The sequence below is a fragment of the Ictidomys tridecemlineatus genome, chromosome 3, assembly GCF_052094955.1.
Source record: "Ictidomys tridecemlineatus isolate mIctTri1 chromosome 3, mIctTri1.hap1, whole genome shotgun sequence".
Taxonomy (NCBI): Eukaryota; Metazoa; Chordata; class Mammalia; order Rodentia; family Sciuridae; genus Ictidomys; species Ictidomys tridecemlineatus.
The window spans coordinates 166,270,319-166,294,959 of NC_135479.1; the positions used below are offsets into that span (position 1 = coordinate 166,270,319).

General features: G+C 34.4%; 1 protein-coding gene across 4 annotated transcripts in view; it reads right to left on the reverse strand.

The window, feature by feature from the left end:
• Positions 1-13,340: 13,340 nt before the first annotated feature.
• Tbc1d23 (TBC1 domain family member 23) overlaps positions 13,341-24,641 on the reverse strand; it is a 59,811-nt gene continuing 48,510 nt past the window's right edge. For all 4 annotated transcript variants that reach the window (XM_078044374.1, XM_078044375.1, XM_040270477.2 and 1 more), the window contains 4 exons: positions 22,392-22,480; positions 20,229-20,364; positions 17,521-17,715; positions 13,341-14,995 (listed from right to left, as the gene is read on the reverse strand). In XM_078044374.1, the coding sequence (XP_077900500.1) occupies positions 14,914-14,995; positions 17,521-17,715; positions 20,229-20,364; positions 22,392-22,480 (502 nt within the window). In that variant the 3' untranslated portion in view covers positions 13,341-14,913. The remainder of the gene's footprint in view (positions 14,996-17,520; positions 17,716-20,228; positions 20,365-22,391; positions 22,481-24,641) is intronic.

A 24,641-nucleotide genomic window follows, 5' to 3' on the forward strand; every position in this document is an offset into this window, starting at 1 on the left:
GACCGGGGTACTGGGGTTCTAACGCTCTACCACTGAGCCGCATCCCCAGCGACTTTTATTATTTTGAGACAGGGTCTCGCTAAATTGCTTAGGGCCTCGCTAAGTTTCTGAGCCTGGCTTTGGACCGTGATCCTCCTGCCTCAGGGCCTTCGGCCTTTTGGATTACAGGCGTGGGCTACCACGCCACGACAGGCTCCTGGGTTTTTTTCGTTGTTCTTTTGTTGGTTTTCCTGTTTCTTTTTTCTTTGCCGGTTCTGGGGATGGAACGCAGTTCTTTGAGATTGCAAAGCAAGCGCGCAGGTACACACCTCAAACCCCTACTAATGGCTCGCTCTTTGCACTAGCCTGGACCTACAAGAAATGGTTAATTACCACACAGGCCGAAAGTTGAACGCCTCCTAAGGCAAAGGGCAAAGAGGGGCAACCTAAATCATGGCAGTGTGCTGGTAAATGTTTCTTGTAAGCGGACTTTCTGTGGTGGAAAAGCCTGATTTGGAATGTTTGCCAGTTCTTGGCCAGGGTCTGAACTCCTTGTAGTTGGAACCTCTGTGGCCCTGGGTAATTCCTTGTGCTGATTGATTTGAGTCACGTGAACAAATCTCTGTGGAAAGACATTGGGGTGGAAAGACATTGGTTGATTTAGAACTGAACTACCTAAAGAGGAATGGGAAAAGAGGTATTGAGGGTTCAGACTCATTATCCTGTGCAACATATAAGATCCCTAACATTCGGAAAACCGCTTGCTAAAATTCTGTTTTAGGATTAGAATTTATATTTGTTACGTTGCTTTTTTTTTTTTTAAGGAAATAAGGTGGGTTTTTTTTTTTACAACTTTATTATGTGGTGTGGAGGATCGAACCCAGTGCTTCACATGTGCTAGGCAGATGATCTACCACTGAGCCACAACCCCAGTCCTGCTACATTGCTTTTTAATTGTGTTTTCGTGACTTGTCAGATTTGCAAATCAAAATCAACCAATAAATTTTGAACTTTCTTTTCTAATGACTTGGACTCATTTAAATTATATTAAAACAGATCCTGAGTTTTCAAAGAACACTATAAAAACATTTTGGGAACAATTAGGAACACTTAAATGTGAACTGACATTTGATGCTATATTTGGGGGGTTTTATGTTTAATATGGTATGACAATCATGCCAGATAATGACACTACTCTTAGGTAAGGCATGCAGAAATAGTTAAGGGTGAAGTGTCAGAATATTAAGTGAAAATGGCCAGCTTTTAGGAAATATGTATAAGACAAAAATGGCAAAATGTTAGTTGCTAAATCTAGAAGGAGGATATATAGCTGTTCACAAAACTTAGTACTAAGTTTAAAATTTTTAAACTTTGATAATAAAAAGTTGAGGGGGAATACATAGCAATTATAGGTTTTCTGCAGCTTAAAGGGAAAATAATTTTTTTTTTAAAAAAAGTGTTTTTTAAAGTTTTCTTTCAAATTATCTGGGCATAATGGGAAAGTTAAGCATTGGGTTCTAGCTCTGCCTGTGATCCTGATTTGATGTTAATACCAAGGCCAATCATTTCACCTTGTGAACTTTTTCATCACCTGTACAGGAAAGGACTTATAAGCAAAGGAAGGAGAATGAGGCCAAAAGACTGTGAAACTCTCCTTGCCCCTGCTCTACTTCCTGAACCTTCAAGTGCAGCAGCTCTGCCTCCCTTTCCATGTTGTTTTATATTATCTTTGAAACAAGACAAAATATAAAACTACTAGACCAAATGTATTTCGAAGGTCCAGCTAAAACTCTGATGTTCCTTTTCAGTCCCTATTCCCACTGCCATTCATGTCTGTCTCAAAGTTTTAATGACCATTTCCAAGTTGGTAGCAGTCAGATTTCTATTTTCTACTCTGGAGGCGATAGTTCACAATCTCCAGCTGCCTGTAAGCCATCTCTGTTTACATGCCTTGACATTGGTTCAAACTCAGTTATTTGAAACTAAATGGGTCATCTCCAAAAAAGATTTTTCTCCTAGTCCTTGTACTCATTCTTGCCACCCTCTTGCCTCGTTTTTCAATTTCCGCTGGTCCCTACCCTCCCCCAAAATTTTAAGCCATTTCAACATCTTTCAAGTCTTTCATCACCCATCTGTGGTTAGGGATAGAATTCTCCCTCACTCAAAAAAATGTTCCTGCTACTTCCCTTCAGTTTCCATCACCATCCTCCACAGTTAGACCTTCCTCACTTTGGAGAGGCTGCTGCAGACATGTTATAACTGGTCTCCTATCCTCCAATCACTCCTTCATAATATTAGATACTTAGTTTGGGGAAATTGAGTTCATTTCAGGTGGGTCAGGAAGATATGTAAATGATAGTAAAGGATAGGTAATTCAGAGAAAAGGGGCTGAAAATCAGAAGGGTATTGGAGTCCTTTGCACAGAATAAAAGGAGAAACTAAGAATAAATCCTTGAAGGAGAGAATATGATACTACAGGATCAAACTTAGTAATTATATGGTTAGAACTTTGTACAGGGAGGAGTGTGTGTGTGCCTGTAAATACACATACATAGATAGATACTTTAAATCTCTAGTGAAATTGTCAACAAATCAGAAGATCAGAATTCAGAACTTTGCTGACAGCATGTGACTTTGGGCAGGTTATTCAGTGTAGGGAAGGCAATTTAATATACCTACTAGATAGGTAACTATGGAGTAAAGGTGCCAACTTTGAAGACAGAAAAGCAAACAAACAGTGAACTGAAAGCCACAAATTCTGGCCTCCTGTTTCCAGGCCAGCCTACCAAAAGGAGGCAGGTTAGAATTGCAGTATGAGCATAAATTTTGAAATTAGATCATCTGGATTTAAATTCTGACTCTGCCACTCATTAGCTATATAATCTTGGAAGTCACCTTCTTTGTTCCCAACCATAAAATAGAGATACTGGTGTAGAGAATAAGATGTAACTGCGCTACTATTACTATCCTTGATGGAGTCTGCCTGCAAACAGGACATTCTGTCAAAGTATAGATAGTAACAGCGGACATGCTTGAAAACGAGGTGTCTGCTGTCCTTGGGAGGACTTGCCTGCAAACGGGATGTTCTGCCAAGTGGGCTAGGAGAGTGCTGAGAAAAATTTTATTATCTGTTCTTAACAAAGAGCAGAGCTCAACATACTCCAGGCCGAGAATAGATTAGCCATGAGAAGCAGGTCACTTCTGATTAGAAAGTAAAACTTCTGTATGCTATGTTTAATTAGCTGAAAGACCTGATTTATTGAAGTTGGAAGGCTGCCTTCTTTGTTCACAATACTATAAAAAGATTGCTTGTACATAATAAAGGACTTTTTTTTTCTGCTGCTTCGCTTGCTCTGCTTCTTCTTTTCCCATGCTGACCTGCAAGTGAATTACTGCAACATACTGGCACATAAAGCAGTGATTAAGAATTATGAAACACTATAAGTGTTTTTAAAAGTAAAGTACTTGTTCATTAGAAACCAAATTGCCAAATTTTGGAAAAATCTTGTAAATTTCAAATGTTGTCAACTTCAAATTTCAAAAATTGTGTGGGCCACACAAAATGTCATATTCAGCTTTAAGCAGCCCGTTTATGATCTCTGCTATTCTTATTTTCTTCCTCTGTTCAATACTTGGCAGGCAATACTTAGGCCCTCAGATACAAGGATAGATGCCTCACACACTCAGAGAAATTAGGTTAGTCCGAATTTCTTTTTTTTTAATATTTTTTAGTTGTTGATGGACCTTTATTTATTTGTATGTGGTGCTCAGAATAGAACCCAGTGCTTCACGCATGCTAGCCAAGCACGCTACCACTGAGCCATAACCCCTGCTCCCCGAATTTCTTCACTGTTCTGCCTCTTCACAAATCAATGGAAAGAATCAAATAAGAAATGTGAAAATGCTATGAAAAAACATGCCATTGGATTTTGAAAATAGAATCTATTGAATTTACTTATGAGCTTTTAATTTAAAACATTTTTTAAATGTACATATAGTAAAACTTTTTCCATGCACATTCCTGAGTTTTAATACAATATAGATTTACATAACCACCATCATAATCAGGATGTAGAGCACTTCTAACAGCCTGAGTATTCCCTGAGTATTCTGCTCCTTCATGATCAATCATTTGTTCAACCCTAACCCGACTTGGTCCTGTCCTTGTTTGCCTTTTCCAGAAAGTAATATAAGTGGAATTATACAGTATATATTTTGATGACTTCTTCTTTCATGTGGCATCCTACCTTTGAGATCTGTCCATGTCATTACACATATCAATAGTTTATTTCTTTTTATTGCTAAGCAGTATTCCAATGGATGGATATATTAGTGTTTATATACTACCTGCTGAAAAACATTTTAGGTTGTTTCCAGGTTTTAGTAGTTATAAATAGACTGCTATGAACATTTTCATGACCAGGTTTGTTTGGTTTTTTTTTTTTTTTTTTTTTTTTTTGGTATTAGCTTCCAACACTTGATTCTTGGGCAACAGACTCAAACTATAGCACAAAGACTATCTTTTCTCAATTGAATTAGCGTTGAATCTTTGCAAAGAAAAATTTTGCCCATTATCTTTCTATTTCTGAACATATATTCTGTGCATTGATTTATCTATTCTGTCACTACCTTATTGTCTTGATTACTATTAGCTTTTATGTAAGTAATAAAATCGAATAGTGTTAAGTCTCCCTGACTTGGTTCTAACTTTCAAAATTGTCTTGGATATTCTGTTTCCTTTTCCTTTCCATACAAATTTTAGAATTGGCTTGTTTGTATTGAAAAAAAAAACTTCCTAGGATTTTAATTGGAATTAAATTAGATCTATAGTTCATTTAACCAACATCTTAATTACATCATCTGGCAATTTATAAACATGGTATGTTCTCTATTTATTTTGGTCTTTGATTTCTTTCACAAGTACTTCAAAGTTTTCAACATACAGATTCCAGATATTTTATTAGATTTATACATAGATATGTCATATTTTGGTTACAATAAATGTTTTTTTAAAAAAAGCTTTTGATTTCCAATTGTTTAGTGCTGGTATATACATATGTGTTGAACTTGTATCTTGCAATCTTATTAAAATTACTAACGTCATCTACAGACAGTGATAATTTTATTTCTTCCTTTCTAACCTTGTATGCTCTTTAGCTCTTTTCATTGCTTGTTGTACTGGGTAGGAATTCGACAACAATGTTGAAGAGTAATGGTGAGAATGGACAGCATTAAATGTTTCTAGACTTCAGAATAAAGCATTTAGTCTTTAATTGTTAAGCCTGATATTAGCATCTGTAGATTGTCTGCATCAGTTTAATGAAGTTCTCTTCTATTCCTAGTTTGCAAAGCATTTCTTTAAATTATGAATTAACACCTGCAAAAACTATTCCAAAAAATAAGAGGTGGGAACACTTTTTAATTCATTCTGTGAAGTATGCATTACCCTTATACCAAAACCAAAGGTGTCACAAGAAAACCAACCAGAGACCAATATTCCTTATGAATGCAGATGCAGAAATCCTCAGTAAAATAGCAAATGGATTTCAGCAACATAAAAAAGGATTATACAGCACAACCAAGTGGGACTTATCCCAGAAATTTAAAATTGGTTCAACATATGAAAACCCATCAATAATATTTATCAATATTATTTAATAAATAAAAAAACTTCACATGATCTCAATACATGCAATTATTTTTAAACAAAATCAGTACCCTTTCATGGTAGAAACATGATTATGTACTAAATGTCTGTGTTTCCAACCCCCTCAAATTCATATGTTGAAGCCTTCACCTTTAATATAATGGTATTGGAAGACAGGGCCTTTGGGAGGTAATTAGGTTTAGATGAGGTCAGAAAAGAGGGGCTTTCACGATAAGACAGAGCACACTATCCACAATACCACAGAGGAAAGCCCATGTGAGGATGTAGTGAAAAGGCAGCTAGCCAAAGCCAAGAAGAAACCTCTCACAGAACCCAAGCATGCTGGACCATAGATTTAAAGCTCCAGAACTATGAGAAAATGACTATTTCTTTTGTTTAAAGAAGGGTATTTTGTTATGATGGCCAAAGCTAATACATTCAACAAACTAGGAACAGAAGCAGAACTTCTTAAATCTGATAAAAACTATCTACAAAAAACCCTTAAAATTAGCATTATATTTAATGATGAAATTCTAGATGTTTTCCTGACCTTCTGTATCTCCCCATAATACTCCCATTTTTGTCATCAAAAAGAAATCTGGTAAATGGAGATTATTGCAAGATTTAAGAGCCATTAATAATGAAATGGTTATTATGGGACCTGCTCAGTTGGGGATTCCTCAATTGTCTGCTTTGCCAAAAACCTGGTATGTTTTAGTTATAGATATTAAAGATTGTTTTTTTTTTCAATTCCAGTTCATCCTGAGGATAGTTCACATTTCGCATTTACTATCCCTGCACTGAATCATGAAGGTCCTGATCAGAGATATGAATGGAAAGTACTCCCTCAAGGGACGGCTAACAGCCCAACTATGTGTCAAATTTATGTTAACAAAGTAATCCAGCCACTTAGAAATCAAAATCCTGAACTACAAATATTTCACTATATGGATGATGTATTATTAGCACACAAAGATAAAACACATTGCTAGAATGTTATGCCACACTTACAAACTTATTAAAAAATTATAATCTAGAGATAGCAATAGATAAAGTACAATTAAATTTTCCAATTAATTATTTAGGAGTTCTATTATCCTCAACCATGGTCTGTCCACCAAAAATTCAAATACGAGTAGATCAACTCAAATCACTTAATGACTTTCAAAAGTTATTAGGAGACATAAATTGGATAAGGCCTTATCTAGGTATACCAACAGGAGAGTTGGGACCTTTATTTGATATCCTAAAAGGTCCATCAGATCCAAATTCACCCCGAATGTTAACGCCTGAAGCAAGAAAGGCATTAAAAATCATTGAAATATATATGGAAAATATGCATTTGGATAGAATTGATATAAGTTTGCCTTTATTATTTATTGTACTACCAACAAAAAAATATTCCTACAGGAGTATTTTGGCAAGAAGGTCCATTATTATGGATACATTTATCTTATTCTAACACTATTCTTATTAGGTATCCTGAGGCTGTAGGACAATTAATACTCAAAGGAATGAAAGCAGCAAAGGGAGTGTTTGGAATTTCTCCCAATAAAATTATTACTCCATATACTATGAATCAAATTGATGAGTTAACTAATGAGTTAAATACTTGGGCAATAATCATGTGCAAATCTAGTGTTTCATTTGATAACCACTTACCATCTAATCCTTTATTGTCATTTTGGTCATTGCATCCTGTAATTTTTCCAAAAATGACAAGAAAAACACCTATCATGAATGCTCCAAATATATTCACTGATGGGTCAAATAATGGTACAGCAGCAATAGTTACACCTGATCAAACTTTTACATTTTTAGTACCCAAACAATCAGCTCAAATGGTAGAGCTTAATGCAGTATTACAAGCTTTTGTGATGTTTAAAGATTCTTTTTTTTTTTAAAGAGAGAGTGAGAGAGGAGAGAGAGAGAGAATTTTTTTTAATATTTATTTTTTTAGTTCTCGGCGGACACAACATCTTTGTTGGTATGTGGTGCTGAGGATCGAACCCGGGCCGCATGCATGCCAGGCGAGCGCGCTACCTCTGAGCCACATCCCCAGCCCCATGTTTAAAGATTCTGTATTTAATTTATTTTCTGATAGTCAGTATATAGTTAATGCTATAGTATCCCTTGAAGATGCTGGTAGGATTTCCCCTTCCTCTACTGTTTTCTCTTTGCTTTCCACTATACAAAGTCTAATCTGGGACAGAAAAGATCCATTCTTTATAGGACATATCAGGGCACATACAGGATTGCCTGGAGCCCTTAGTTTGGGCAATGATTTAGCAGATAAAACTACAGATGACATACATATTTTCTCTACACTAGAAGAAGCTACAAATTTTCATAAAAAGTTCCATGTCAATGCTAATACTTTACAAAAGCGTTTAAAAATAACTAAGGAACAAACTAGACAAATAATAAAACAATGTCAAAATTGTGTGACCTTTTTACCACAAGTTAATCTTGGAGTCAATCCTAGAGGACTGATACCTAACCATATTTGGCAGATGGACGTCACACACCAGAATTTGGAAAATTAAAATATTTGCATGTTACAGTTGATACTTCTTCTGGATTTTTGATGGGCTCCCTTCATGCCGGAGGAAAAAATAAAGATATTATAGCTCATTGCTTACAAAATTTTGCCACTGTGGGTGTTCCAAAACAGTTAAAAACAGATAATGCCCCTGGTTATACTTCTACCTCTTTTAAACAATTTTGCTCATCATTTGGCATAACTCATATAACAGGAATCCCATACAATCCACAGGGACAAGGCATAGTTGAAAGAGCTTGGTGCTGATAATGCCAAGGTCGTGGGTTCGTTCCCTGTAAGGGCCACCAAATGCCGCAGTCTGGCTGGGCACAATTCAGGAGCCACTTGTCAAAAGAAACGAACTTTATTTTTAGAACACACACACCAAACCACACAGCTCCTCAGGAAAAACCTTCAGAGCCCAACTGCCACCAACGGCTTCCCACAAGCCTCTCAACCTCCCCTACTCTTCCTGCTCTTGAGGCCGATTGGCTGGGTCACGTGAGCGGAGCCAAAAAAAGTCCCCCAATGAGCAGCTCCGAGGTCTGAAAGGATGGGGAAACAGCCCAATGAGCATCACCACAGAGGAGCCAATCAGTTGGCAGCTAGAAGTTTGCTGGGGCCGCTGTGAGCCAATCATCAGCTGGCAGCTGGAAGTTTGCTGGGGCCCCTTCAGCTGTGGCTCTCAACATTTTCCCTTTAAGGCTGGGGAAAAAGAGACAAGGATGTCTGCTCTCATCCCCTGTATTTAACCTTATACTGGAAGCTTTAGCCAGACCCATTAGGTAAGAAAATATAAGGCATCCGGATTGTAAAGGAAGAAGTAACAAACTATTACCATTCACAGATGCTAGGGTCTTGAATGTAGAAAATCCTAGTGGATGCCACACACACACACACACACACACACACACACACACACACACACACACACACAAAATCCTGTCCTGTTGGAGTAAAAAGCAAGGTTGGAGGATGTTAAGGTTTACGTGCAAAAATCAATTATATTTATATACACTAGCAATGAACAACTTAAAAATGAAATTAAGAAAACACTTCCATTTATAATAGCATAGATAATATAATATTTAGGAATAAATGTAAGAAAAGATGTGACTTTAGAAAAATATAAAAACTGCAAAACATGCACATATGGTTGAATGTAATGGAAAAGTCATAGGAATTGATCATATTAAAGAGCTAGTAGATGAATCAATAAATAATGTCAGAAAGGATGATTCAACACTTTTGAGTTCAGGGAGACTACAACTGGTTGTGGGAGATAGAAGAATGGTATGGGATATGCTGCAGAAGCCCCTTACGATGCAATTCATGTTGGAGTTGCAGCCCCAGTTGTGCCACAGGCACTAACAGACCAGTTAAAGCCTAGTGGAAGATTGATATTGCCAGTTGGTCCTGCAGGTGGAAATCAAATGTTGGAGCAGTACGACAAGCTACAAGTCACAGTGTCAAAATGAAACATTTTATGGGAGTGATATATGTGCCTTTAACAGATAAAGAGAAGCAGTGGTCCAAGTGGAAGTGATTTTCTCTTCTGCTCTTACTTCTTCCACACATGCAACGGATGAGCTGTAAAGCAACATCAGCTTGACCAGCCTATAATATTGCAGTGGATCGCTCATCTCAGTCCTTAAAGCTTTTTGAAAACCAATAACATCACAGCTTGTTTTGGACTTTGTTACACTGTTATTTTCAGCATGAAATTTGTGGTTTTGTAGGGTCTTCTAATTCTTCAAAGAAGCACAGAGCCAAATGGTAGAGGAAGGATACAAAGTATAAATCTGTGTTATTACTTTAACATGCCCACGTTTTACTTTAAAATATTAAAAGAAGGATTTCTGCAAAATGAAAAAAAACTGCAAAACATCATTGAAAGACTGAATAAATGGAAAGACATTTCCTATTCATGGATTGGAATATTCATGTATTGCCCAGATGGCAATACTCTCCAAACCTTTATTTTTCCCTTGCTAAATAAATACTCTACTATTGACCTATTCCCAGACCAACCGCCCTTTTATTGAGACAGGATCTCTGCTTAGTTGCTCAGCCTGGCCTTAAACTTTTGATATTCATGTTTCACTCTCAGGTAAATTACAGGTTTGCTGTATCCAGCTCCCAACTGTTTTTGTTGCAGAAACCTAAAAGCTGATCTTTCATACAAATATGGAGATGTAAGGGACTAAGAACAATAGGCATTCAGAAAATAATCTTGAAAACAAAATCAAAGTTGGAGAATTTACACTTCTCCATTTCAAAAAGTTAATTCAAAGCTAATCAAGAACGTTACTCCTGTCAGCACAGTGGTAATCCTGTAATCCCAGCAGCTCCAGAGGCTGAGACACTAAGCAACTCAGGGAGACCCTGTCTCTAAATAAAATACAAAATAGGGCTGGGGATGTGGCTCAGTGGTCAAGTGCCCTTGAGTTCAATTCCTGGTACCCCGCCCCCACAAAACAAAGAATGTTAGTCCTAGCAGTAAGGACAGACATACAGACCAATGCAATTTGAAAGCATAAAAATAAATTGATGAGGTCAAATTATTTCCAACAAAGCAACAAAATCACTTAATGTGGGAAAAAATTATCCTCTAACAGGTAGTACTAAGACAACTTGAGTTATTTGTATATAAAAAATGAATTAGACCTTTATATCACATAAAAGTAATTCAAAATGGGTGACAACTGTAAAAATTAAATGGTTCCATAGAAATACCAAAAAAAAAAAGGTCAAGTGACGAAAAATAGGCTTATCATTAAAATTTTACTTTTTATGGTTCAAATCATACCATCAGGATTGTTAAAGGAGCCAAATATGTCGGCACATATCTATAATCCCAACTATTCAGGAGGCTGAAGCAGAAGGATGTCAAATTCAAGGTCAGCCTGAGCAATTTAGGTGAGCAATTGAGCCTTCTCAAAATAAAATAAGCTGAGAATATAGCTTAGTGATGAAGTGTTTGCCTAACATGCTCAAGGCCCTGGATCCGATCCCTAGTCATCACAAAAAAAAAAATTCAAAAAGAACTGAAAAGACAACTCAGAGAATGGTAGAAAATATTAGTGAATAATATATCTATTGAGACTCGTTATCTAGAATATTTAAAAAATTCCTAGAACTTAACAATAAAAAGCCAGTTTCAAAATAGGCAAAAGAATTACAATTCTCCAAAAGATACATAAATGGCCAATAAGCACATGAAAGAGAGCTCCTTAGTAGTCATTAGGGAAACACAAATCAAAACCACACTGAGATTCACTGCACACCCAGTAGGATATCTATAAGAAAATAAAGATTTAATTCAAGTGTTGGTGGAGAAACTAGAAGGCTCAAGCCTTTTATAGAGAGAATGTAAAATGGTAAAGCCCCTTTGGAAAATAATTTGGAAGTTCCTCAAAAAGTCAAATGTAGAATTAAAATGACCCAGTAATTCTACTCTTAGGTAGATATTTAAAAGAACTAAAAACATATCAACACAAAAATTTATATGTTCATGTTTACAAAACATTATTTATAACAGCCAAAACAAAGAACCCAAATATCTACCAGCTGATGAATAAATAAAATGTGATATATCCATACCATAAAAATATTATTCAGCCACAAAAAAAGAATGTAACTTGGATACATGCCAGAACATGGATGAAGCTTGAAAATCATATGCTAGATGAAAAAAAGCCAGACACAAAACTCACATATTGTACAACTGCTTTATTAATGAAATGTCCAGATTAGGCAAATCAAAAGTGCACTAGTGGGCTGGGGTTGTGGCTCAGTGGTAGAGTGACTGCTAATAGTTTTTTTTCTTTCTGAGGGCATGGAATGTTCTGGAGTTGGTAATGCCTGCACAACTCTGTGGGAATATTAAAAAAAAAAGTTTAACTGTAGATTTTTAAATGATAAGATTTATGTTATGTGAATTATATCTTAAAAATTTTTTTGTCGCAATATCAGGGATTGAACTCAAAGTCTCCCACATGCTAGGCAAGCACTCTACCATGGAGCTGTATCCCCAACCTTTTTTATTTTTGAGACAAAAGTCTAAGTTGCCCAGGCTATCCTCAAACATGAGATCCTCTTGCCTCAGTTTCCTCAGTCAGGATTACAGGTATGCACCACCATACCTAGCTCCAAAATGATGTTTTTGTTCTTTTTAAGTTCAAAGTGTTAATAGTAATATTGAGATATTACTTTCATTACTCACTCAACCTACAGCATTGAGTTTTCCCCACTGTCAATTTTTTACTTATTTGTTTTGTGGTACTGGAGATTGAGCCTAGGACCTTGGGCATTCCAGGTAAGCACTCTACCCCTGAGTTATACCCCCAGCCCTTTTTGAGACAGGGTCTCACTAAATTGCCTACCCTGGCCTCAAACCTGTGATCCTTGTGTTTCAGCTTTCCAAGAACCTGGGAGAAAGACATGATGTGCCACCATGCTCAACTGGCAAAGATAATATTATACTTCAATAAGCAATAATTCTCAGGGAATGGGAAAAAAGAGGGAATGCTTTCCTTTTTTACTTAATTTCTTTGAATCTAATTTTTCTCATCCTGAAAGTAGATAAAGTAGCACCAAACCTCATAATGTTGCAATCCATGCAATCTAATGAGTGTAACTAATCTAACTGTGGTGTTATTTCGGATGAGGAAAATGAAGTTCATAGAGGTTAAATAGTTTAAGGCAGTAATTTACCACATGTGGAATTTGATATTATTAGGGGTTTTTGTTTGTTTTTAAGAGAGAGTATTCTCCCTATGTGCCCCTCACTCCTAAACTTAAGCATCTTCCTGTCTCAGCCTCCCAAGTAGCTGGAATATGGGTGTGAATCACAGTGCCTAGCTAATGCCATTTGTTTTTTAGTTTTAAATAAAACTACTCTTTTCTCTCATCTAAATCAATAGAAATGGGAGCTTAATATAAATGTGAAATCTGTTTGTTTTGTTTATAATAATGGAGATTGAACCCAGGGCCTCATATATGCTCAGAAGTGCTCTACCACTGAGGTACATCCCCAGTTAAATATGAAATCTGAACATTTAAATTCTAAAAAAAAAGAAAGAAATGTCTTCAAACTCCTAATTTTGTGGCAGGTACAGATTTACAATTAGGGGAAAAAAGAAAAGAGAGACATTGTATTTAAGAACAAAGTTTTCAGCAAATTGTACCAGTTTATTTACAATTGTAATTTATAAACAGTAACACAAACATCTTTCATTTATATTGTGAAAAAAGTCCCATGACTGAAATGGGCAAAACAATCAGACTTCAGGACATCTCTAGAAGGGGTGCCAAGAAAAGGGAAAAAGTGCAATACAACAGTTTTTGGGGAGATTATAAATATCAAGTATTGCACCAGGTGCAATTTCATGCAAATGTCTTCAATCACTCAAACTGTTTTTATTTAGATATCAGAATAAAATTTCTTGAATTATGTTGTTTTCTATTCACTTGATTTCCATTAAAATAACTGGTTATTAACAGGGTACATCTAGATACTTCTATCAACCCCTTAGAGATAATCTTACATTTTAGGACATGGCAGATTATATTTGCTATTTCCCAAATGGGTTTTACAAAAATCATCCCATGGCCCCAAAGATGTTTCAGGATCTCTTACTACATGTAATTAATATGGGCCACAGTAAATTAAGCTGATAAAGCTGTAAAATAAAGCATATCACTTCAGTTTTGTCTTATTAACAGAATAATAGGTTTCAAACTCCTGGAACTTTAATGAGAAGACAAAGCCAAATGAAGAAAAAGGAATTTCAGAAAGTGATATAAATTATGTGATTGAAAATTATACATCTCTCTGATTATTTGGCTTTTATTTAAGTGGATATTGAGTGTGGTCACAGATGGTCATCATCTCAAGGAGACTAAATCAATCTGTGCTCAACACTAGTTTTGAAATATCCTAAAAATTATCCACTTGTAATAAAGATCAATGATGTTTTTACAGATAAAATTCTGTCCCCCAAATGATAATTTTGATCTTAACATGCTACCTACTTATAATGTTTTAAATTGCTTTTCAGAAATCATCAAAATGAAGTTTGGTATTTCTGAAGAACTCAGAAATGCTTGGCATACTTTGGTATTTCAGTATATAATAATTATATAATGGAGCAAAGATGACTTAGAAACTGATGTTTCGATATTTCATTAGCTGGACTATATTTTGAATTGGTGGAATCTTCATACACTTAATTAAAAGATTTTATTCTTCTTAAGAACAGAAACAGTGAACTAATTATTAACCTGTTTTTAGTTTTTGATATTGCTCAGTGGGTAAAACTAAGTTTAACAGTTAAGGAAGTCTCTTTAACTAATTCTATCTCTAATTTTCAGTGAAGACATTGCAAATATATAAGTTTATGGTTGTTTGAAAACCTGAAAGTGATGTATGTTCCCTTAAAACAGCTCTTCAAAACAGAACTGCATTCTGTACCCTTGGTCCATAGGGGCACAATGGCAGTTACTTCAAAGTCATTTAATAACTGGCCTTTATAATAAATCATTTTATAAAACCGAAAACACAAAAGAAAAATTTTAAAAAATTTAACCATCCAGAAATCGATAATAATAATTTACACTTAGACCTGCTAGTCAAGCACCCCCATGAGTAAATGAAAGGTCTCTGGTTAGTATTCAGTCAGGAAATATATGTTCATGTTTCTCTTGGTTGCCTTAATTTCATTTAAATAATTTTCTTAATATATTAACTTTCCAAAGCATCCAAAACTTTCATGATCTGTTGTTTTATGGCTCTGGTAGCATCCCCTGCATTTGGAATCAAATACCTGTGGGGGGAAAATAGATATATATATAGAGAGAGATACATATAGATATAAATACAATGCTTTACCTTCAGCTGAGATTTCCCCTGATGGGAAGCTTTCCCTAACCCACAAAGCCAGCCAAGATGCTCTCCTGTGTAATCCCCATAATATATATTATATATAATATATATTATATATATAATATATATTATATATATTATATATATATATTAACAGATATCAACAGTTTATTTGTTTTTTTTAAAAAGAGAGAGAGAATTTTTTAATATTTATTTTTTGTAGTTATTGGCGGACACAACATCTTTGTTTGTATGTGGTGCTGAGGATCGAACCTGGGCCGCACGCATGCCAGGCGAGCGCGCTACCACTTGAGCCACATTCCCAGCCCAACAGTTTATTTTGAAAGGAAATTTAAATATAAAAGCCATGTGATTTTTCATATAGTGTAAAGCTAAAATTCTCTGAATTTATTTTTAAATATAAATAATATCTAGATAATCGAATACAAGGTAACCATTCTGCAGCCCAGCAGAGATATAATTCAGTCAACCACAAAGTCATAATTTGATGGTATCTAATTCCAAACTCGACAAGTCTAACACTTAATAATTTGAGCTTGAGCAAGAATTTAAGTTCCCTAAAACAGATTTACATTTATAACAGGGACAGTTATCCCAGTTATATATAATTCAGAGGGTTATATAAAATTAAATAATGTAAAATCTTTAAAACAATATTTAAATACTCCTATACATAAGTCAATTCAATATCCTTTGGTTGGGATTAATACATAAGTAGATATTAATCTGTGTAAACTCTGACTCACTGAATCTACATGTACAGATTTGTTCTGAGAAGATTAATTGGTAATTAACTGAGTACTATATTTGGTTCTATCACAAGTCAAGATTTGGGAAATCATTCAACCCTCTGAGCTTCACATTTTTCTACAGATTAAAGATAACTTAGTATCAAATTAGGAGTGGTCTGTAGTTCTTGTGTCTGTGAGCTGTTTGTTACTGGTCCACAATGAGATAAGGAGGAGCTTGTACTATACTATAATTAACTACAGACTGATTATCCCTAAATCCAAAATGCATGAACCCGAAATGTTTTGGATTTCAGATTTTTTTCAATTGTGTAATATTCACATATACATAATGAGATATTTTGGGGATGGGATCCAATTTTAAGCACAAAATTCATTTCATATAAACCTTAAAGACTGAAGGTAACTTTATGCAAAAATTTTAATAATTTAATTCATGAAACCAAGTTTCCTGATGTGCAATTTTCCACTTGTGGCATCATGTCAGCACTCGAAATGTTTTGGGTTTTGAAGCATTTCGAATTTTTGGATTAGGGATGCTCAATCTGTACTACATCTCTCAGTACACAGCCCAGCTTACTGGCAGTTTGTCAAAACAACAGTTTTTAATGAAGGAAAATAAAACATTGGCTTAGAATGTAGACAATTTTCTAATTTCATTGCTAATTGACATTTAGTGTTGCACTGGTATGGATAATTATTAAGCATCTTTTTGTCAAAAGTTTATTAGCCATGGCACTTACTAGAATCACATATTAATAGTTAAACTACATGACTAAGGATTGGGGAGAAAAAGATAGTAAAGAATACTTACAAAAATGACCCTCTACAATCAGTGTCTTGAAAAATTGTGTTCTATATGTGTAATATAAAATGAACTGTCTTCTGTCATTATGATCAGACTAAATAAAAAAATAAGAGCTGGGGTTGTGGCTCAGTGGTAGAGCACTTGCCTGGCATATGTGAGGCACTGGGTTCGATTTTCAGTACCATATATAAACAAATAAAGGCCCATTAGTAACTACTAAAAATAAAAAATAAATTATATAAAAAAAAGATCCCCAACAAAGCAAAGTGGACCTAAGGTTTCTTGATTTTTGTGTGCCAAAATTTAGTTATTTACCAGACAGGTTTATTGACAACTTGTGATTGAGAGTATATTAGGGACTACAGAAAAGCCCTGGTTCCTAATACCTTGGATCTTACAATCTAGCAATAATATTTTGGTTTTACTCACATGTTTACAATTTTCTTTTTTATTGATGTCTTCATTAGTGCATTATTAGTTTTACATAATAGTGGGCTTCATTTCATTCTAACATACTCATAAATGCACATAACAGTTTTCTCCATTTCAATCTCCAATATATCTTCTTTCCCTCTACTTCTCCGTTCCCTGATTGCCTTTATCTACTCTATTGGTTTTCCTTTTATTTATTTTTTAAACTGATAGTGTCATTATACATAAAATTGGAGTGCACTATGATATATTTATATATGCACATGATATATTTATATATGCACATAATTTGGCCAACTTCATTTTCTAGTTCTTCATTCTTTCTCCTCTTCCCACCCCCACCCCCCATGTACTCCACCTCTTTAAAAAAAAAAAAAGTATACTATTCCACCATCTCAGCAGAGAAACAAACTGTTCTTAACAATGTCTTGCAATAATTCATCTTCAAAATCTTACCTTTCAATAGCCAAGATTTCTATTCCTGAAGCACTGCTGTTTCCATATTTGAAGGTAATTAACTCAGGATGTTTTTTTTTGGACGTTATTTTAACTACAGAATTAAGTGCTTGTCGAGACTGAATATAAGCCAATCCTTTCCTTGAAAGAATCTCCCTTAAACAGTACATATGTGTTGCCGTAACCAACAGATGACTTGAGAGAAAAAAAAGAACATTAAAAGAATAAAGAACTTTAAATAAATAATTCAAGATGAACACTCCCAATTATAAAAAATGTTCAACTTTAAATGAAATTACTTTTTTTAAACATAAGACTTTTTAAAAACTGTCTTTTGTTTATTTATTTATTTTTTTTATATGGTACTGAGAATCAAACCCAGAGCCTCTCATATGCGAGGCAAGCACTCAACCACTGAGTTACAACTCCAGCCTGTGAAATTACTTTTGAGCTGAAAAATATAAACAAGATAATCTATAAATAAATAAGATATATAACAGCTTATCATTTTCCTTTAATTTTACGTAAAAATAATGTTTTATAACATAATTGTACAATTATTTAAAAAGAAAAAGTATATTTTAAAGCTCAAATCAATGTATAAATCATTAAAATAGTAAGTTTTGATTGAAGTGGAATATACTGCCCTTCTGACTTTTAAAAGGATTATCTATATTCAAAATTATTCAGTCAACACATCAGTCATATATATTATGGAATACAGTTATATTCTATAACTAGATCCTGAAAGCAAAATGAGCACAAAATATTTTTTCCAGAGCTTACCATTTTTTAATATATGGTTAAACAAAATACATCTTTTGTAAACAAACCCGGTACAAGGCCAGCAGAAAAAAAGGGGAATGAAAACAAGAAAAAGTCTAGGGTTGCTACTTTTTGAGCATCGGGGTCAAGTCTGCTTCCTTCCTTAAAGAAAATAGGGCAAAAGCAACTTTGCAAAATCCTGACTCTAAATAAATAAATAAAGTAAAACAGGGTAGGGATATGGCTCAGTGGGAAAGTTCCCCTGGGTTTAGTCCCAGGTTCTATAAACAAACAAATAAACAAATAAAAAAAGAAAGTGGGGCTTTTTGCCCTTGGGCATCATGGGTCCCTGTTCCTAAGCACCAGATAAAGATATGAACAGAGAAACCAGCCCTGAAATATTTAAGCAACTGTGAATATCCCATGGATTCATGGACTCCACAGATCTGAAACTCCTTTGTAGTGTCATTTGCACAGGCCCAGACTGGTGCAGTGCTTTTCCCCCTCTTCCCAGAAAATGGCTTATAATCACCAATTACCAAGGGGGCCCAACATACTGCTTGTGACCACAGGTAAGGCTAGTTTAAAGTTCTGGCTGGTGAATGGCTGGAATGTCACTGTGCAGGTGTTTGGAGTTCTCTGTGGGTCAAGCAGGACTTACTGGTAGAGAGAATGGTGAAGAGCCAGCAAGCAGCCAGTTGCTGAGAGGGCATAATATGTAGTAGATGCTTGGCCTCTTACACATGAGCATAGAATTAACCACCCCTTTTCACTTTTAATAATGATAATACTCTTGCATTTTTATTTAAAACAGTAAGACAAATATCAGACAGTCCAGAATATGGAATATTTTACAGGACAACTGTCTGGACTCAAAGGATTCATTCACTGTGAAGAGTAAGGGAAAGTGAAAGGCAAAGGGAAAGAACTGTTTATATTGAGTTATAAAAGATGTAACAGACAAATCCAATTATGAACTACAACTGAATCCTGGACACAGAAAAAAAAAAAAAAACCCTAAAAAAGATAATCTGGGGGCTGGGGATGTGGCTCAAGTGGTAGCGCGTTTGCCTGGCATGCGTGTGCCCCGGGTTCGATCCTCAGCACCACATACAAACAAAGATGTTGTGCCCGCCGAAAACTAAAAAATAAATATTAAAAAATTCTCTCTTTCTTTCTCTCTCTCTCACTCTCTCTTAAAAAAAAAAAAAAAAAAAAAAAAAAGATAATCTGGCACATCCATGTGGCTCAGTCCTGTAATCCAGGCCTGTAATCTAATTTGGGAGGCTGAGCCAGGACTGCAAGTTTGCGGCCAGCCTTAGCAACTTAGTGACATTCTGTCTCAAAAAAATTTAAAAAGGGATTAGGATGTCACTCAGTGGTAGAGTGTTCCTGGCTTCAAACCCTAATACTCCTCCCTCTCTCTCAAAAAAAAAAAAAAAAAAAAAAAGATACTCTGGGACACTCTGAAAATTCTGAGTATGATCTATGTGTTGGGTGATACTAATTTTTTAAAAAATTTAAGTGAAATAAAGGCTTGAAATTGTGTAGAAGAATGCTCTTATTTTTAGGATACTTACACTAATGCATTTAGGGGTGACATTACCACATCTATGGGCTTCTTTTTAATGGTCTGACAAAAATAAGTATAGATCTATGTGTGTTAGATGCATACAAACATGGGAGTGGTGTGAAAAAATGTTAACAGTTAGTACATCTAGGAAAATATTATAAAGGCATTCAATATACTTTTTAACATTTTTTGTTTAGAAAATTCAAAATAAATATTTTATAAATACCTCAAAAATCAAGACACATAATACAAGTTCACAGAAGAAAATTATATCTTTTGTACTTGGATAAATAAAAGTTCTTCTGCAGTTCCATTTTATATTAACTTCCCCAATCAATTTTACTTCTGAAGAAGACATTTTTAAAAGTACCTAGGGAACATGTGTCCACTTTCTTTCACTTCTTTACAAGGAAAATGATGCTTGATGTCTGGCTTGTTTATCCAAGTCTGAATGTTTACAATTTCTTTTCTATCGTCATCTGACATTGAAGAACTGTCAATTTCATCTATAAAGAATTAAAAATGTTAAAAGTGAATATTACCAACTTTAAATATGGTACATCTCTTAACAACCTGAAAGATTTTTTTGTACTATTTTCAATTCAAGGGTTTGAAGGGGAGAAAAAAATTCTAATCCTGCTACTCTATTTCCTTTTGCCACTGATACTAATACAGAAATATAATTATGAAACATCAATTTACAAGGTAAGAAAGTCAAATGAAAATACTAAGAACACAAGTTTTAATATTTTTTTACACAGATAAAGTAACTATGATCTGCATTGTCTGTAGAACAATGGCTGAACTGTCTAATAAAAAAGTAACTATCGGGAGGGTAAAGATGGCAGAGTTCTTTCGTTTTGTTTTTATGATTTTATGATAGAAAATAACAAAAAAAAATCAATCTCTATATAAATCAATAAAAATCTCTTTCCTTTTCCATGAAAGAAATATAAAATATTCTGATTTTGTTTTTCTTATTTGAAAATTACATCCCTAGTGCTAATAATTATAAATGTTCTTTCTTTTTTTCTTTTCTTTTTTTTTTTTTTTTTTTTGGTGCTGGGGATCTACAAAGGACCTTGTGCATGCAAGGCAAGCACTCTACCAACTGAGCTATATCCCCAGCCCTTCCCTTTGCTTTTTAATAAGTAGTTTAAAGTATAGAGTATAATGATAAAAGAAATCCATATACCAGCTTAAATGACAGTGAAACCCTCATGCATCTCTTCCTAATCATCTCTCTCTCACTTTCCCACCAAGTACTGATGATCTCTATTTGGTGTTATTAATCCCATACATGTCTTGTTGTTAACATACAACAGTGTTTTGCAGTTTAAATAAAACATTTATAAAAAGTAGACCACTTAAGTGTATTCTTCTGCAACTACTACCCTATTCCCAACATGGTTAATTTTATGCATGTTAATACAGATGGCTCTTGTTTTCTCATTTTAGTTACTATCCAATTTCTCATAGTATAAATATATGTGAGTTATATGTGATAAATGTAAATATACCACAATTTATTCATCCATTTATCTCTCCGTTTTGTTAATGGAGGAGTTTACATATTCAGGGAGAAGCAGACTATTCAGACAGAGATAACAGGAGATGCCAACAGAAAGGGGGAGGGGGCTAGAAAATGAAATAATTAGAAATAGTATGTTTTCCCCAATGCAAGTTTTCCACAGGGTGATTTTATTAATAACTCTTAAAAGGTCATATGTGGTAAGTTTTAATCTAGTAATCTTACTACTAAAAATTTACACTTATACTTTCAAAAGGTCATCTAGATTTATGTATAAAAATATCTGTGGCCATTTGAAATAGAAAAAAAAGAAAGAAAGAAAATCACCAGTGTAAATCAGAAGACTGTTTAAATAAATTATGATATATAATACAAAATGAGAAGATATACAGGCTGAAATGGAAATATGCAACATATACTACAAAGTAGAAAAGGCAAGATGAGATATATAAGTCTTTTTTCATTTTATACATTTATATGCTGGTATTTTTCCTAACTCAATACACAAATTAATTATTATTAATTAATCTGGATAATCTGGGTCATAGAATCATAAACTAAAGTAATAAATTATTTTTAAAAATATAAAGATACTTACAAGGAAAATAACTTTTCCTGTACAATATCCCCATCTTGTGGCACTTTAGGATATTATCTTTCAATTTCAAAAGGCAAAAAAATCTAGTCCCACAACTCAGTCTTCTAGTGGGTGATCAAAGGGATTTACATGCAAACATAGCACCTATACTGATAACTCCACAAGGTCATCAGAACTCTCCTCAGCTGAAGATTTCTACAGTCAAAAGCCTACTTCAACATTTCTGCTTGGATTTCTCCTAGGAACATTTATCTGAAACCAAACTCTCAACAGAAATCCACAGACTCTCCAACTCCACAGAATGTCACTGTTTTATAAAGCAAATGTCATTAGTCCCAGGATGACCCCGTTAGTGACTCCTGGTGACTGAGGAAAGTAGTCTGTACAAAAGTGTATTACTATACCTGTGTCGTATTCTTCTTCATCCCCAATGCTGAAAACAGGCTTTACACCACGGTAAGGCTTGCCCACTCTGTCACTGCTGCTGACATGCCTGTATTGAAAAATTTTTAAAACGGAAAATCATCATTTAAGAAATTGTCAAAATTTTCACCAAAATCATGTGAATATTTGAGCAAAACGTAAATATTCTTTGCCTCCCACATACCACACAGAGCTTTAGGATAGCTATGTTAAGGAAACTGAAAGAAGATAAAGAAATTATGCTGACAAAAGGGGGATAAGGACTTGACAGACTGAATGCTCTTAAATCTGCAAAAATTAAATTTTAAACAATTTGAATTTTAATATTAAAACCAATGTTTAGACTTGTTCAGCTTTAGGAAACTATAACTTCTTTGTACTTCTGCTTCCTCATCTGTAAAATGATAATAATGATATCTACCCTTCAGGGTTGTTGGGATACACGTTTATTAGGCAAAACAGGTTATGGTACGAAATAATCAAACTCCAAAAGTAATGCTCAAGACACTCTTTTTGTTGTTGTTGTTTTTGTACTGGGGATTAAACTCAGGGGCCTTTTACTATTTTACCATTGATGTATATCCCTAACCTTTTTTATTTTAAGACAGGGTCTAAGTTGCTGAGGCTGTCCTTGAACTTGCCATTCTCCTGCCTCAGTCTCCCAAGTTTCTGTAATTATAGGCATGTGCTAACCATGCCCAACTCAAAACTTCTCCCACATGTCCAAGAGTTTTTCTTCCCATTTTTTATTACTGCTATATTATTTCAATTAAAACTAAGATTCTACTTCTATTGCATAAATATAAATCACAAAAATTAATCTTCCTTTCTTTTTCAAATGGCAGAAGTATAAAGAACATATACACTCAAACTTGTTTACAGGAAGAGTGACCTCTCTTTTTAAAATAAAAATCAACACCTGATTACTTCTTTCCAGGTAAACCCAAATAAACCAAAAGGTAAAGTTAAAATATTTCAACAAAATGCTACATGTTTCTTGGAAAGAAAACATTGAATTATTTGCAGGATAGGGTTCAGTTATGATTATCCAATATAAAGCAAGACTCTAGCATTTTTCTTCTTTACCATATATGAAGACATTCAGCATCTTCTGTTTTTAAGAGATAGTCCAATGTGTGTGGGGGGGAGGGAATCAAGTCACATGTCTTTACTTAGTTTAGAATTCAGTTTTCCCAGAAGATAGAAATCAAATTTATATTTAAGTAATTTACACATATCATCAATAAACATCTTACTATAACCTAATTTTGTTGAAATTGGCCTAAGTCTTTACCAAAACAGAAAGAAGAAAATTCTAGAGGAATAAAAAAATTAGTGATAGTTTATAGTGTAACAGATAGTTTTTGGGAATTATAAATTAGGTTGAAAACAGTATGTAATCTCAAGGTTTGACTGAATTAAAAGTTATAAAATCATTTGATTTTATGTTAAAACATATCGATTGTAAAATTATCTCATAAATTATTAAACTGTTCATTCAAGTACTTTAGTTTGGATCTGGAATATCCTTCCAAAGGCTCACGTGGCAACACTTAGTAACTAACTCGGTGCTATTGTACAGTGTCGGAAACTTTTAAGAGATGGGACTGACTAGGAAGTCTTTGATCATTTAAGATATACCCTTTAAAAGGATGTGGGACCTCACTTCTCTCTCTTTTTTTTTTTTTTTTTTGGTATGGGGGTTTTAAACCCAGGGTCACTTAACCACCGAGCCACATCCCCAGCCCTTTTTAAATTTTTTATTTTGAGACAGGGTCTTGCTAAATTGTGTAGGGCCTCACTAAATTGCTGAGGCTCTCTCTGAACTTTTGATCCTCCTGTCTCAGTCACACTGGGATTACATGCATGAGCCACCATACTGGCACACTCCTTCCTCTTTATCTCTTTCATCCAAACCATGCGGTAAACAATTCTGTTTTGTTATGTGCTTTTAGCCTTACTATAGGCCTAAAAGCAATGGGAAACCTTCCAAATTGTGAGCTAAAATAAACTTTTTATCTTTTTTAAGTTGATTATCTTAGGTATTTTGTTATAGTAATGGAAAGTTGATGAACACAGAAAGAGAAAAAATGAAAAATAGTTCAAAGATCTTTGAAATTTAGCTTTCTATTAAAAGGCAAAGAAAAATGTAAGAGCTTTTTCTAAAAAAGCTTGAGTGTCATCTAAATGATAAAATTCTATAAGATTAAATCATAGGTTATTCTCCTGAT